Genomic DNA, 15,731 nt, shown 5'->3' with positions numbered 1-15,731 from the left:
GTTGAGCTGTGTTGACTCACAGGCTCACAGGTCACACAAAGGTAAAATTACTCTTAGTTCAGCCTGGACTGTCTCACTTTACCTCTCATCTCTCGAGCTATTGAGTGTTCCCATCATTCCGGCTTACAGTCCAGGTCATCTCATCATTTTTCTGGAGCCTACTCCGTCTGCGGTGGTCATCATTAAACTACTTATTTAGGTTAAAAGTATGATATTCTTATGCTGTATCCATCGATCAATCCGAAGTTTGAAGAAGATTTGAAACTGGAGGTATTGAAGGATATATGTAATATGGAGAATTTATAAATAATTTATAAGTAAATAAATCCAGTTACAGGTGATCTTAAATTTAATAATACTAATGATATTTATTTATTTGTTACAGACAGCATCGGAGCAGCGAGCGTCCGCCCCCGAGGAGATGCAGGCTCGGCACAGCATACTGTGGCACCTACTCATTGACCTGCCTATACTGTTGTTAGGTAAGTGTTAATATACAATGACATTATCCATATAGTTCGCGTCACGTAATTTTGCAAATCTGATGTTAGACATAAGACAATACCTATCTTTATGAATAAATACATATGGAGTCAAATGGCGAACTTGTTGTGAAGTTTAAGTTTAAGTTAGATATAGAAAAAGATATAGACATGAATGAGGATATTGAAGTTGACAACAGTATAAATTCAGCGACCTAAAATCCAACTGTCAAGACTCCTTGTAATAAAGGTCTACTAAATAATTGTGTCGTCATAGAAGCAATTTAGTGCAGGTATCATCTAAAGTTTGCGTAAGCAGTCGTGCAGTATCTGGGTTTAATGGGATGATACTACATCACGCCATGACTGTGTCACGAGCAGATGTAATATTAGGCTTTATGATGGTTAAGAAATCTTAAATCATAGTCAGTCAAACAAAGTCGTATCGCAATATGGCAATTAGGTCAAGTACTGACACGCTACTCAATTTTAAGTGAGGTTCAGTGATCATTGAATGAGACACTTTTAAGTAAGACTTAAACTGAAGTCGGTACTTGGAGGTTATTCTCAAAGATCCTATAGACGAGACTTCCGAAATACTAGCTACAATAATATTAGTATAGCTAATGAAACAGAAAATAGCCATGAACTCAACAGAATGCAGCAAGCAATAAACGTTAATCAAAATAATAATTAGAAACAAACGCTCCATTGGAAACAATTATTGCTGAGCTAAAGCGACGGCTCAATGCAGATTATAATTTGTTGTGACTATGATCGTCGAGTACACACGTCTACACATGAACGACGAAACCAACTTGTCTTGGACTCCCTTTATATGATCTTTCTTCAAATTAAAAGGTCAGCTTATACTAGTTTTGTATAGCTTGATGTGTACTCTGTACAATCTAGGATTCCTGATCTTCTTTATGATATAGTACAGCAAATTCCTCAGATTTATTTTAGTTGGAATTTAGGATGCGTAGTTTATAACTGTCTGGTTTCCTGTGACCTGGAATTTGACAATTTCGTTTTGACCACTTCGAATTTTACAAGTAGGTTTAATGACAAAGCCGTTTACTGTTCGGTATCCATTATTTGAAGATGAGAAATGTCTTTAGCAGCTGTTATTTCAACTTGCGCTTTTTCTAGATAAAAAAGTTAAAGTTTTTCTTTTACAATTATTATTGGTTCTACTTCGTCTACCACTTCATTAAGTTATTGTCATTCTGTTAATGTCTTTTCATAACATGTTATGGGTTACAGTTGACTTAACCCTAAGCTTCTATACAATGATTTGAACCGTTTCCATAGTATGGTGGTTTTATTATTTAACGACTTCATCCTGATGCGTAACGGTCTCAGTTACCGTTTCACGATAGTAAACTGATTGAATAACCCGTGGTTAGGCTTAAGATCTTACAAGATTATTATATTATTGTAAGTAGCTTCAGGATATATTACTGTAAATATTTTTAAAATACGTTTAAATATTTTTTTTCTTTGTAAGTCTTGAGTATCAAAGTCAGAAATATTTTTATTGTAATTTAGCCCATAAAGGACGTTGAAAATTAATGAGTTGTTTGTTACGCAAATAGTACCTATACTAGATAACGCCATGTTATTTTGGTACAATAGACTTTACTCGTGCGGTTTTACCTACTTTCCCGTTGGATTTTTTCCATAATAGAAAGGAAGGATAATATAGCTTTGTTATAGGACATAATTATATGTGAGGATAATACCCAACAATTATGGTGTAAACTGATCAAAGGGAAAAGGTATTTTAATTCATTTTGTAGGTTACACGAATAAAATTATTTAAACATGGAGAGAGTTAAAAATAACTTGATCTATGTCATCTAGCAACAGAGAAATTAGTCATTACGCTCTAAATCAGGACTCCGAGTCCATTAAATGGTCATTCAGAGTAATTTATGTCACACATACAACACTTAAGCGTTTCTTGTCTAATTATACACTTTAAAATGTTCTAGATAACATTTGTAGTCTAATCTGAGGCAACGGGTGAACACATTAGGCCACCTCGATGTGACAAAGATTATGTAGTAAATGGATATTTAAGTTAGTGTGTCTTTTGAAAGGTACATCGAAAGGATAAGTGGCTGTTGTTTTTTTTTTCTAATTGCTTGTTATAAAACCTTTTTATGTTGTTTATTTTAGGGTTTCTAAGACAAATTAAATATTCCTAATAATTGACATGGCAAAATTAGGTCAATAATATTACCTTTAAGATTTAATTTAACTCTGATTTAGTTATGTGGAGAAAAATGAATTATTTATTTAAATTCAAAACAGTTTGATGTTCAAAAATTAATGGTTTCTTCAACACATTAGCATTAAGTTGAAGATTATTTATGTATCTGTTGACGTATCACATACTTAAGGTTGAGCTTAAAAGGCGTTGAGTATCTGTATTTTACATTATCTGTGACATCACACCATTAGTTAGATTTATAGGAGTTACCTTTGACGTGATTATTTATAGCTGTTTTGATATTTTAGACATTTAATCAACATGAACAGAGAAAGTAACGTTTATAAGATAAACAGGAAATTATTAAGTGAATATTTTGACGCAATGGTTTGCAAAAAAATACAGAAAATTGCGATAAACGGTTGCAAAATTTGTATCATGCTCCAAATATTTATTTAATGTGAACATTTTGTACTGTCCGGTCCAGTTTTTCCAAAATTATAGCGTGCAGACGTAATGAAAAACCACAATTAACTATCATCGTCTCCCGAGCTTTTTCCCATGTGTACATCGAGGTTGGCTTCCTAACGGGATGACGCTGAGTATCAGTGTTTTACGTGGAGCGACTGCCTATCTGACCTCCGCATCCCAGTCACCCGGGCAACAAAATAACCCTTGATAAAACTGGTTGTCAGACTTACTAGCATCTGACTACCCGTAACGACAGCCAAAGATGTTCAATAGCAGCCGGGATCTTTAACAATCCACAATTAACTATATGAACATACATTTTCAATGTATAAAGCCTGGTTCTCACGTCTGTATTAATCGGACTAACGGGTCAGCAAGCTGTGGGAACAAGCTTTTTATCCGACTGTCGGACCGTATGCGGCTTACAATTCGGATTATCGGACGTGGAACACCGATAATTGCCGATTAATGCGATATAAATATCCGTGTGTCTAATGGTGCTATAAAAGAGTTATGGTTTACCCAAGAGTTATTGGTTTTATTTTATAACTGGTTTTAGACTGGTGTTAATGGTGTTAAGTTTTATACATTGATAATGATTAGTTGAGCTTACATGTTGTATAATCTTCTTTATATCGTGTAGAAACAAATTCGATCCTCGTCGTCTATAATTTTGTTCTCATGCACCTACATAAATATGTTTTAAAAGAACAATACCAAAGCATTACTATTCTATCTACATACAAGGCTTATTTCTACAAATTCATTGATGAGATGTTTGATGGGAAATCATCAAATGACCCCTCCCGCTCTGAGTGCAGCATGAGGGAGTGTCAGATACTTGCTGACTAGAACCCACCATGTTCCTTCTTGAGCCCTTTATGTACCAACGCCGCGGCAACTCTTTCACACAATCCCCTAGCCCCGGCATGCTTTAACCCTTGTATCTTAAACAAACTTAATTACAAAAGGATTAAAATGCAACAAACCCATAATATAAAGCTTATCTAACAAATTTATGGGCAGATGAACAACATGGGTTGACACGTGAGCAGTAAGCATAACCTTGTCATTCGATACTCGACCAAATCAATCATCCAGCTACTTGGGAGGTTTCTTGCACAATGTTCTAATATGCTTCCCTTGACAAAGTACTTAAATGATATTTTAAACTTTATTTAGTTTGATATGATAGATAAATATCTAGTTTCGGAAGGGATGGTAAATTGGTGGGTTCCGGCTGTCATTTGATCATTTTTGGCGGATTTTATGGGTAGGGAGAAGACAGATAGTCTGAGAACCAGTCTATACAAGAGGTTGTGGACATACTGTAGTCGCTTAAAGTAATTAAAATAATTTTCAGTCTCATCCGAATACACTTAAATCCACCCAGAATAGTGAGGAAAAAGACAGATGATGATGAGTTAAATATCTTTCTCTAAGACGTATTTTGTGAAAGAAATATCAGCATCTGCCTTGGTATGCTAATACGATAAACCGTACTTAGAATCTGCTACTGATAAAATAAACAGAGAAAATACTCGGAACTTGGAAATAATACATTTATGGAAAAAAATGCACGTGACTTTAATGACGCAACTCATACGCATGCAAGCGTATATAATTTCACACCTTATTATTATAAAAAAATGTATAGTAAACAATACTTTTAAGCTTAGTCAGACATCGTAAGGTTAAAGAACTACGCACAATTTTGAAAAAAAATACAATGAAATTTCATCATCTACACTAAATCAAATTACTCGGGTTCATCGAAGTGTTTTCGTAAACATACTCTGTGAGAACTCGGGTGCAGTCTGTGGCAGTGGTTCTCAAAGTTACGAATAATATTTGAACTATTTTTATGTATTTAGTTTTGGATCTCCAACAAAAGACGTGACATACGTGATATATCACATAATGTGAATATTAAGAAGTAGAAGTATTCTTTTTATATCAAGTTCTTCATGGTTTATTTTTAAACATAATTAGATAGGAAAACTGGCCAAATGGTTGGATGTACCAACAATGCAAATCGTCGCCTATTTATAAATACTTATGTAAAAATTAATGATTGCAAAGAATAAATTGTAGTAGTCAAAATATGTACAGTGCCTAGCTTAAATTAGCTCTAAATAAATTAAGAGCACAATTAATACACAAAAGTTAAAAAAAAACATCATGATACAACACTTTGACACGCACTGCCCTTAGCCTATAACGTTATAGTTTCATACGAACGCACACAAGCGCAACACATGTGTGCGTGTAATGTGAGAGCATTGTTTTTAAACCCATCACTAGAAAGAATGTCAACATCATTGTGTGTAGCCTCGTGATCAGCTCGCGTTGTGATACCCTGAGTCAGACCACCTAGGTTTTGATGTTCTAGGATGAACAGATTATAGGACGAAGGATTGTTTCTTTGTTGAATGTATGTATGTGTGAGTTTGTTTGACGTCAAAGAAAGGCGGCTTACCTATTTTATTCAACAGAATACTTCTGATACCATTGGTTGGTATCCTATTGTATGGATTTGAGGACTAGAGGACCATGGGGACAATGCAACTCAGTCCAAATTCTCGTAACACCCAAAGAGGACCTATCCAGGGATGCCATGGTTCTAGGACCTGTTATTATTAAAAAAGCTTTTCCTAAGGTCATTTTTAGCAATGAACTTTTCTTTGTTGACCTCGTTGAGCGTTCAGAAACTAAGTCTTAAACAGTATCGGTGCCACATAATGAAGATGTCTCAAAAACAAGAATGCAGTTTGTCAACTGTCAAATGATGACTGTTCTTCGATAGCTGTAAATGATGAGTAAATTAAAAACGTTTGCTCATCAAAGTGGGATAACACATTCCATGATTGTTTCTCACACTACTGTTTATCCACACGTCACATCTTGTTTGTTTTACAAGTGTTCACGTTATTTTCTATGTTTTCAACGACATGGGTGGTCAGGAGTGTCATGCGATACCTGACACTGTTGACATAACTCTGACATTGCCTTGACATGTCACGAAGTATCGTCGCCCACACAAGTGCTTTGCGGTTCTATGTAGATCAGTGTAGGCGTGAAATTAAGATTTTTTTTCCGTAAGTTAGGTAATTTTTAATTATGTTAATTGCTGTCGATGTAATTGATTTTATATTACCAATTTGAAATGGCCAAAGTGTGCAATAAAATGGAAATCATTAGACGTAAATTAAGGTGTGCACAATGATTGCACAAATCTATAAATGCAGCTTTTATTAAAACGTTGCCCATAATCTAAAGCTACTGGATATAATTAATTTTGTTTATAGACGGCATATCATTAATGCAATATCGTTTAACGTTATTGAAGTAATAAATTATTAAATTGTTTTTGTTTTAACTCAATATTATGACTGGCTCTTATATAAGAATTTACGTAAACTGATATGATTTTAAACATCTCCTTTTATTACTTTGATTGTTGGAAAGTTTTTTATACGGATCATCAGCAGTCAGGAAAACATGATAATAGGTTTTTTTTTTGCATTAAATATAAACAAGTTAAAGTTAAAACATTGCGGTACAAAAACTGCAAATTTAGTAAAATAAGACTTTCCCTAATGTCATAAAAAATGTATTACCTACTCATCCTATTTAAAATCTTATAACGTAAAAAAACTCATTCCCCTGACTTATAATCTTTTGTTTCTTTGTTAAACCCTAGAAAACAAACAATTCCCAGACTAACTATAAATTAATTAATTTAAACTCTGTTCCAATTTATGAAATTCCTCTAGATTCAACTAGAATAAACTGCTCAACCTCATTCCAAAAGTACATAAACACATAACATAAATATATCAAGTAAATTCTTTTAAACTATTAAACATTAGAACTGGCAGAACCGGTGGGAAATGACAAAATGTAGCTACTGCACTTACTAATCTTGTAGACAAGTAATAAACTATGTAGGTTTGTATGTAAATCAATATTTCTGTATAAAACTTATTACAGAAAACGACTTTTAAAAAACATTAAAAAGCAACAAAAAAACTTGTTGATGTATCGTGTATTTCGATTATAAAAATAAGATAAAAAGTAATGGCATCCGAATTGCGATCTTCTTCTTTTTCGGGGAGGCAGTAAAAAAATGCTATATTTCTCTAAAGAACTGCTAAGAACTTGCAGTCTGTAAAACTTAGGTATAGTAAGTAGATACCTATAAACCAAGTATTTTATTTTTTTACACATAATATTACAAATATTATAATATTTCAAATATTATGTAAAAAATAAAAAGTAATCGCAATTTTATCAGTGCAGTCAGGAAAAACGACTAGTTTATTTCCCTTTGTACTTAAATGTGTTCAAGGATAATCTTTAAAACAGTCCCTTTTAGAGGATTTTAGAACGTTTAAAGTAGTTTTGTTTACCTTATAGTTTTATTGACCCAGATTTTGTATCACATGTGTATTTATATTCAAACCATTTTCCGTTATAGTGTGGGTAGTCTAAATGGTGTCTATTCGTCTTAGAACTGTCCCCAAAACTGGTTGTAAATTGATTTTGATAATGTTTTTGGCATTAACCTTTTTAATTCGTTGTTTATCCATTTAAATAATTTATTTTTGTCTTTTTTTACACGCTTTATTTAATACTCTTTGACAGTTACTTGAGGTACTTTGTTTGTTCTGTTTATGCTACCGATGCGTATTGCCGTTAAAAAACGTTTTATTTACTTTACCTACTTACGTTTTTTTCAACTTATTAATTTACAAAAAAAAAGCAAACGGAAGTCACCATTGTGCTCGACTGTACCTCGAAAAAAGCTCGATGTACATGCGCGTACAATGTTAACAACCAGCCTATCAGACACGTAACATCCGATAGCCCATCTACAATGGTATCAGTTTTTTTTTTTCTCTTGAACTTACAATGTCAATGCTTATCGTCGCTTGAGAAAAATATTGTGGAAGATTAGTGACACCATTCGAGAACAATTTTTTTTAGTCGACTACAGAAAGGTAATGGTTTTAGACTGTATTTTAATTTACTGTGATCTTGGTGTTTGTTTCACTGTACATATTGTAAACAATGAAACAGATCACAAGCTGGTAACATTATGATTGAGTGAAAAATCTAAGTTACCTTTATCCCATTAAATAAAATATGGTGGCCAAAAAATGTCTTGCCTGGCGCAACTTTATTAAGTAATTGAGTTTCTTCATAAGTTAGCATTGCAAAAAAAATCTTAGGTACATTTTCGAGCCTATCCAAAAATATTGCTCTGTACATTTTTACCTACCAAAAACTCCCTAAACTGTATAACAATTCCTTCCCATCCAAAATGCGTGCACATTTCCACTGCACCGCACACATGGCACCCATTCAGTCTCACAGTAACCCATTTCACGAACCGGAGCAGTACATACATCCACGGGAGTTTACGACGGGCCCACACTTATGCGTCAGTTGCGACAGTTCACACGCTAGTGCAGTGACGGCCTAATTCACTTGGTTCTATCGGGACAACAAATTGGAGAGAAGTTTATTTTACTTTGCTCACCCAGAAACTGAAAGGCGTGATGACAGGGTTAAGAATAGTGATTGTTAAAAGTTTGTCGTATTTTTCATTTTAACAAAACTAAGTGCCTAAATAGTACTTTTTACCATGCCAAGAAATTGTATTTTTCAGCAAATTGGCTACATCACCAAATAAATATTGTAAAACGAAGCCTTCCGGTGCATTTGTATGCCTTTCTGTTTGCGATAGACTCGAAATGAATTCACGGATTTTCATCCGATTTTCACTATTTAAAAGATTGTGATTCATGCGGAGGTTTTGCTATACGGTTTATTTTTATTGGTTTTAACTACACGTTAAATATATAATATACCACCGAATACCCGAAATTTGTGTTAAAACCATAGTAAATTATGTTTTCAATATACAGTACCATAGAAACACACCAACCATCCTACAATATCAAACACACATACTTATACCACAACACAAGAATCACAATGCTAGTTTCGCCAACATTCGAGTGACAGTCGCTAGGCGCCCGCCGGAAACCCTCCATAGCATAACGTTCGTAGCTCGTATGCGCTTGCGCCTGCTAATTGAATGCGCGCCTAAACGGTCGCCCATTGAGCAAAAGGGTTAGGTCAGTTATGCTTTTATGTGGGGAAATTAGGTACTACCTGTACTTGTATGGCAGAGAAAATATAAATGAAACATCCTAACAGCTTTATCTCAATTTTTATGTGGTGTCAGCATGTCTTCTTATTCCCAGCTCTCTGTCTAATGTCATCTTATAAGTGAAAATTCTTTCTAGCCATATCATGTCTTTCAAAATCATGTATCGTCATTTTCAGGCGAAAGCCTGACGACTGAAAATAAAAAAACTCACATTATTGTCAGTCACATAATGAAAATTAATATAGAGAAAATTATAGAGAGTTTTCCTTTTTGAACCAACGTTAACAATGAATGAAATTCCTATCATCAGTATCATCTGAAAATATAAATATTTTTATGAGTAGATATATAGTTAGATATTACAGTGCAATTAATAATTACAAAACATTGATCAGCACATTCCAGTGACTTGTTCAACACACAGCTCACCATATTGATAAAATTAATTAAACGCTTAGTAATTTTATATCAAAACATTAATTAATCATTTTATCACTTGGAGTCATCTAATGGCACAGTTGTCTATATAAAGGCATGTAACTTGTTTAATGTTTATATCTACCGTTGATCTTGCTGCAGCAGAATATGGCAATATGCGAATATGGCACTCCATTTATGTGGTGTTAATTAATATTTATCTTATTAATCAAAGCCATAGTTGCCAGATGTGTTAGCTAGTCTTAAGACCATAAAATGTCAACATGAAAATATTGTACACTAGCCGTTTTCCCGCGGTTTCACCCGCGTCCCGTGGGAGATATGCCCGCACCGGGATAAAATATAGCCTATGTTTCTCGCAGATAATATAGGTTTCGAATGGTGAAAGTATATTTAAAATCGGTCCACTAGTTTTTGAGTTTATCCATTACAACCAAACAAACAAAGTTTTCCTCTTTATAATATTAGTGTAGATTAGCTTTCACACGCGGTTTTCCCCGATACCCATAGTAGCTATTTTCGGCACATGATTAAAATGCAGCCAGTAGTTTTTACATTTACAAACATACATGCCTGCATACATAACATATACTTACAAACTTTAGAACTTCTTTTATCAGTAGGATGTAGAGGATGTGATGTGGATAGATAATAAAAGGCACTTCACACTCACCATTCATAAATACGAGTACTTACATCCATTTTCAGATCAAATATATTCATTTAGTTTTTAAATCAACCACGTCACCAACACATCCAATGATATGCAATCCTAAACGCTGACTATTTTTAGATATGCTACGTCAGTGTGATGCACTCAGTACCTTTTGGGACTGAATTGACTCATTCTTTCTCTCATAAAGAAATTATAATTGCTGTTTATAATATCCTGTATTAGAACCCAGGATATTAATCTGACGACAAGCCTACAACGAGCCTTTGTGATACCTTAACTAGGTGCGATTCAATTAGGAATTACTGCCCAATAGCCAGCTTCTAGAAAGTACTAGATTATACACCCTGCTTAGAACTGGATAATTAATACAATTATTTCCACTACTTCGCAATTCGAAGACATCTCAGAAGTATTGAATGTTAATTACAATTAAAGCAAGCTTCCAATAATATCATGTGTAAGTAATCGATGATCAGCCTTTTTATCGTCCTACTGCTGGGCACAGGCATCCTCTCACACAGAGAAGGATTTAGCGTTAATCACTACGCATGCTCAATGCTTGTTGGTGATTTCCTACTTTATAGTCCAGGTTACCTTGTTTTCCTTCTCTGTACCTTTATATTCAGTCATTGGTTTCTAATATACACTTAGAGAGGACTCAAAAACTTGAGTTGAGTTGCATTAGTATTTGCTTGGCCCGGAATCGAATCCATAGTTTCAGACTTGAAAAGGTGATATTTTACCACTAGGTCACCATGACTTCAATAATAATGGCTTGTGTTAATAATAGTGGCAATAAATAGAACTGCCGAACTATAATAGTTAGGTGAATAGGTCAATCGTTCAATGATCTATATTTAGACGTTTCTAATTCCAGCCTCGGTCATTAAACTTTACGCTATATTGCACTGAAATTGTCAACAATGCGTCTAGCTTTATATAATGGTTCATCCACTCGTGTTTGTCAATATACGTATTGTTAAAACGTCGCTGTAATGCCCCCATATGATGGGTAATTTACAATACTTGCATCAAGAATTGTAAATGAGAATATTTTTGGTACTCTTATAGATTTTTTTGTCAGTAAGTTATCATCATTCTTGCCCTTATCGCAATTTTTATTTAGGATCGACGGTGACACAGCTTGTTCCTATTTTTTTTATACTTCTGTAATCTGTTTGACATCATCTCAAAGTGATAAGTTTTTCCAAGTTTAAAATGTAGGTAAGTAAGAATATGTAGTACGTATGGACCGTGGAGTTCACTGGTCAGGTACCAACTCACGTTGTTTAAGGATCCAACCATATAAGGAAATCGATATAGGACAATGTCCAGTGTAGGAGTTTTATTCAACTACCTTTTTAGACTTCAGTAAAACTAGAATGCAATCGATTCGATACAAAACAAACCGATTCTGTGAATACCACATTTATGCATAAAAGGAATTTTAGAACGTAATAAATGCAGGTTTAGTGGCAATAAAATAATCGTTGTATTCGTTCAGGAACTACGATCAGATTGGAGCGTTGTGTCGAAATACTTAAAGCTGGGCACAGACTAGGCGCACTTACTTCGCGTACAAAGCGAACGATAGTTTAGAAACCTGTATAATTTTTTTCCATCAGAACCACCATAGGTATGTATTTCGAGGGATAATATGTGAAGTACCAGTAGTTCTAAGGGATTCTAAAATTTAAGTACGCGTACCGACTCTCGTCTCCCGGTGCATTCAAATTACCTATATACACATTCCATTATTGAACGCCTAGTTTGAACCAAGCCTTACAACAGACTAATATTGTACAAGTATTACTTAAGACGGAAATCAGACAAGAACATTAGATATCTCGTACCTGCATGTAAGATTTAGATATAAATTATGTTTGAAATTATTTATTAGAAGGACTGAGTTTATGGCTGTAGTACTTAATTTGAATTAAACGATAATTTAGTCCTTTGATTAAACTGCATCAAAATGCATGACATAAAATATTTGCATTTATATGAAGTAAATCTAATTTATGTCTTGGATTGACCAAGCAGTGTCACAATTTTCTTTACATAGTACCTACATGGCGTCATTGTTTCAAGACGATGTTCTCTAAGCTAATAAACTATGTTTTAATGAATAGATAGAGAAGTAATGTATTATGATAATATGCCACCCACGCAGTGTAAGTTACTATTACTTATGAGTTTATGAGAAACAGATGGGCTCACTTACCTACCCCTAGTACATGACTACATTATAAACAAGGTACGATTAGTTACGAGTAGTTTATCTTTATAGAAATCGAGCATTTAGATCTCTGAAAAATTGAATCAAAATAACATTTTATATTAAACTAGCTTCTGCCAGCGGTTTCGTGGGAACTACTTCCTGTACCGGGATAAAAAGTAGCCTATAGCCTTTCTCGATAAATGGGCTATCTAACACTGAAAGAAATTTTCAAATCGGACCAGTAGTTCCTGAGATTAGCGCGTTCAAACAAACAAACAAACACTTCAGCTTTATAACATTAGTACCTATAGATACCTTTACATACAGAAAAGTTGTATTTTTATTTTTTAAAAATACAAAAACTAAAATTGACTTCAATAATAGAGCTAAAGTTTCTTTAAAATCTTTTTTTCTTTAAAACCGCATCACAATCGGATCAGCTAAAGATGAGATGATCGCGCACAGACATACCTCTATATCGGTACAGGTCAAACTGAGAACCCCCTTTTTGAAGTCGGTTAAACGAACGAGCAAAACTTAAACAATATCGAATGTTGTAAAAGCTTTTATAGTGCCAGATTAGGATTAAAAACATTGTGTTCAAAAGTTCATCGAACCCTCCTTACTCGTAGGTTATTACTTGAATGTTTTATGTTACCTACATGTTCATTAAAACATGAAAGGTTGTTGTAAGCCGTGCCCTGAAGGCGAGCAGGCATTGTCGACTTATTAGCCAACCATGTAAGTTCAGGCATAGTTTGAGGCTATGTACTAACTAGATTCATGATTACAGTACTTTCAGTAGAACATGGAGGAATAAGGATATTGTTAGTTTTCAGGGCGACAAAATAAATAAATAAATAACCTTTATGTAGTAGTAGAAAATCATCATCTCCCGAGCCTTTTCCCAACTATGTTGGGGTTGGCTTCCAGTCTCAACGGATGCAGCTGAGTACCAATGTTTTACAAGGAGCGACTGCCTATCTGACCTCCTCAACCCAGTTACCCGGGCTACCCAATAATGTAGTAGTAAATATTATATTTTTTTCATATTATTTACATTGTATTAGTCAGAATTAATTGTTAATTAATTCTCAGTGTAGTTCTCACGGAACACGGGTGAGACCGCTGTGGCGGAAGGTAGTGAATTTATAAGGTGACCGATATATTGATTAGGCGATAAAATCAACATCCTTCTAATATAGGAAGCGGGAAGTGACAGAGGATGTTCCCATGCTAATAAATATTATATTCAGGATGTTTATAATATTAAACTTTCAGTACTACCTGAACCAGAAAAGAGTTTGAAAATTGCAAAATTTAAAGAAAGATAATCTCATTATTTCTATAATTTATTAACCATTTGATTTGATATTAGCCCAAATTTTGTAAAACCCTTATGTAATTTACATAATAAACTGCCTAAATACATCTGATATAATTAGGTAACCAATGTTGAAACAATTTTTCATCATTGATATAAAAATTAATACCTATTTAAACTCGCCGACATCTGTAATTAACGGCTATTTAACATCTAATTGGTCATCTGTCAGAATTAATAACTCTGTTGATATAATTTATGTGACTTTCGCAAATTAAATCATAATTATGTAAATAAGTACGTCGGTGCAGTTGGGCTACTTTTATATTTTACTGAATTTTAATTTCATAACAGTTCCTACGGTACTTAACACAACGCATTTTAGTTTTAGACAGTAAATAATAAAACAATACAGATATTTAAATAATAGATTACAGTATTTGAATATTCTTCAATTGTCACGAAATCGTGACTATTTTAAACAACGCCAACCAATCTATCTTAAACATACCGTCCTTGAAAGGATACATAAGCTTTGAGACTTTGAATCTAATTTAATTTGTTGAATTATAGTAATTTAAAATATTCGAAGTAAGTATACGACCAATTAAATTGAGGCTTGCCTATCCATACTAACTTAAATAATGTCAAATACTCCAAAGCTTCAAAAAATTGAAAGAACCACAAATCAAATATTTTCCTAATTGGCTCAAACGAATTAAACATAAAAACCCAAAGAATACCAATTAACGAATACTCCACATGACCGAGAACCTTCCAGAAATAATTTCAAGTACAAGCAATCTAAATCCAAACGCATAGTTCTAAACCTAGCTGTCTATGTGCAATGACCCGAAGCGCTAATTACTAATACCAACTTACTTATGCCATCACACACACCTTAACTCAAAGACATAAGGTTGAATTTTGCATCGTTGTGACGTATGTAAGTTGGTAGAATGAAAAAAGGTCAGTGGATGCAGTATGTATGCTAATTTAATAAAAAGGTTGTAATACATTGTGTATGGTCTTTGTGCAGTCAAAAAGCGCGGTCTAATAATTTTATGATGTGTTGTGCCGGTCATAAAAGCTTATGGTCTTAGTTTCGTTTTAAGAGGATTTTGGTGTTGATGTTAATTTTACAAATGACTAATTATTTTGTAATGATTTATGAAAAAAAAAATATTTACTGAAAAAAATTAAGTACGATGTAATGTTGAATACAAAACTTAGGACAAACTTACTGATATATCTTTAGTGACCTATACTATGAAAAATGACATGATAATATTAAAAACACAAAGGAAATAGGTAGTGTATAAAACTGTTTCTAATATAATATAACTTAACCCGTCTTTGTTTGTGAATTCCCTTCAACAAAATGCAGAAATAACCAACAAATACAAAATGCAATATAAAAATCCTACAAATTGACAAACGAGTAACAAAATACAATGGAAAAGGACATTAAACTGTCAATTCGCAGGAAACGACTAATGGCCGACAATTTTTCACACTAGCAACATTTATTTAACAAAACTTATTGCAGCATTACGTGGATATTTTAACATGCAACACTGGCACACGCGATATAATCGTTATTCAAATTTAAATATAGAAAATTGGAATTTTGTAAACAGAAAATTAATATGTTTTATAATACTTTTTTCTAATATTTTCTGAACTAAAAAATGCTATTCATATTCTTGCCAGCCAGGTC

At 33.6% G+C, this 15,731-nt stretch overlaps 1 protein-coding gene across 2 annotated transcripts in view; it reads left to right on the top strand.

The window, feature by feature from the left end:
- LOC135117853 (phospholipid phosphatase 3-like) overlaps positions 1 to 15,731 on the top strand; it is a 96,593-nt gene that overhangs the window by 52,144 nt on the left and 28,718 nt on the right. For both annotated transcript variants that reach the window (XM_064038197.1, XM_064038198.1), the window contains exon 2: positions 386 to 482. In XM_064038197.1, coding sequence (XP_063894267.1) covers positions 386 to 482 — 97 coding nt within the window. The remainder of the gene's footprint in view (positions 1 to 385; positions 483 to 15,731) is intronic.

Source organism: Helicoverpa armigera, chromosome 15 (genome assembly GCF_030705265.1).
Source record: "Helicoverpa armigera isolate CAAS_96S chromosome 15, ASM3070526v1, whole genome shotgun sequence".
Classification (NCBI taxonomy): Eukaryota; Metazoa; Arthropoda; class Insecta; order Lepidoptera; family Noctuidae; genus Helicoverpa; species Helicoverpa armigera.
Note: the sequence above shows the minus strand (reverse complement) of the source record. Positions and strands in the feature narration are given on the sequence as shown.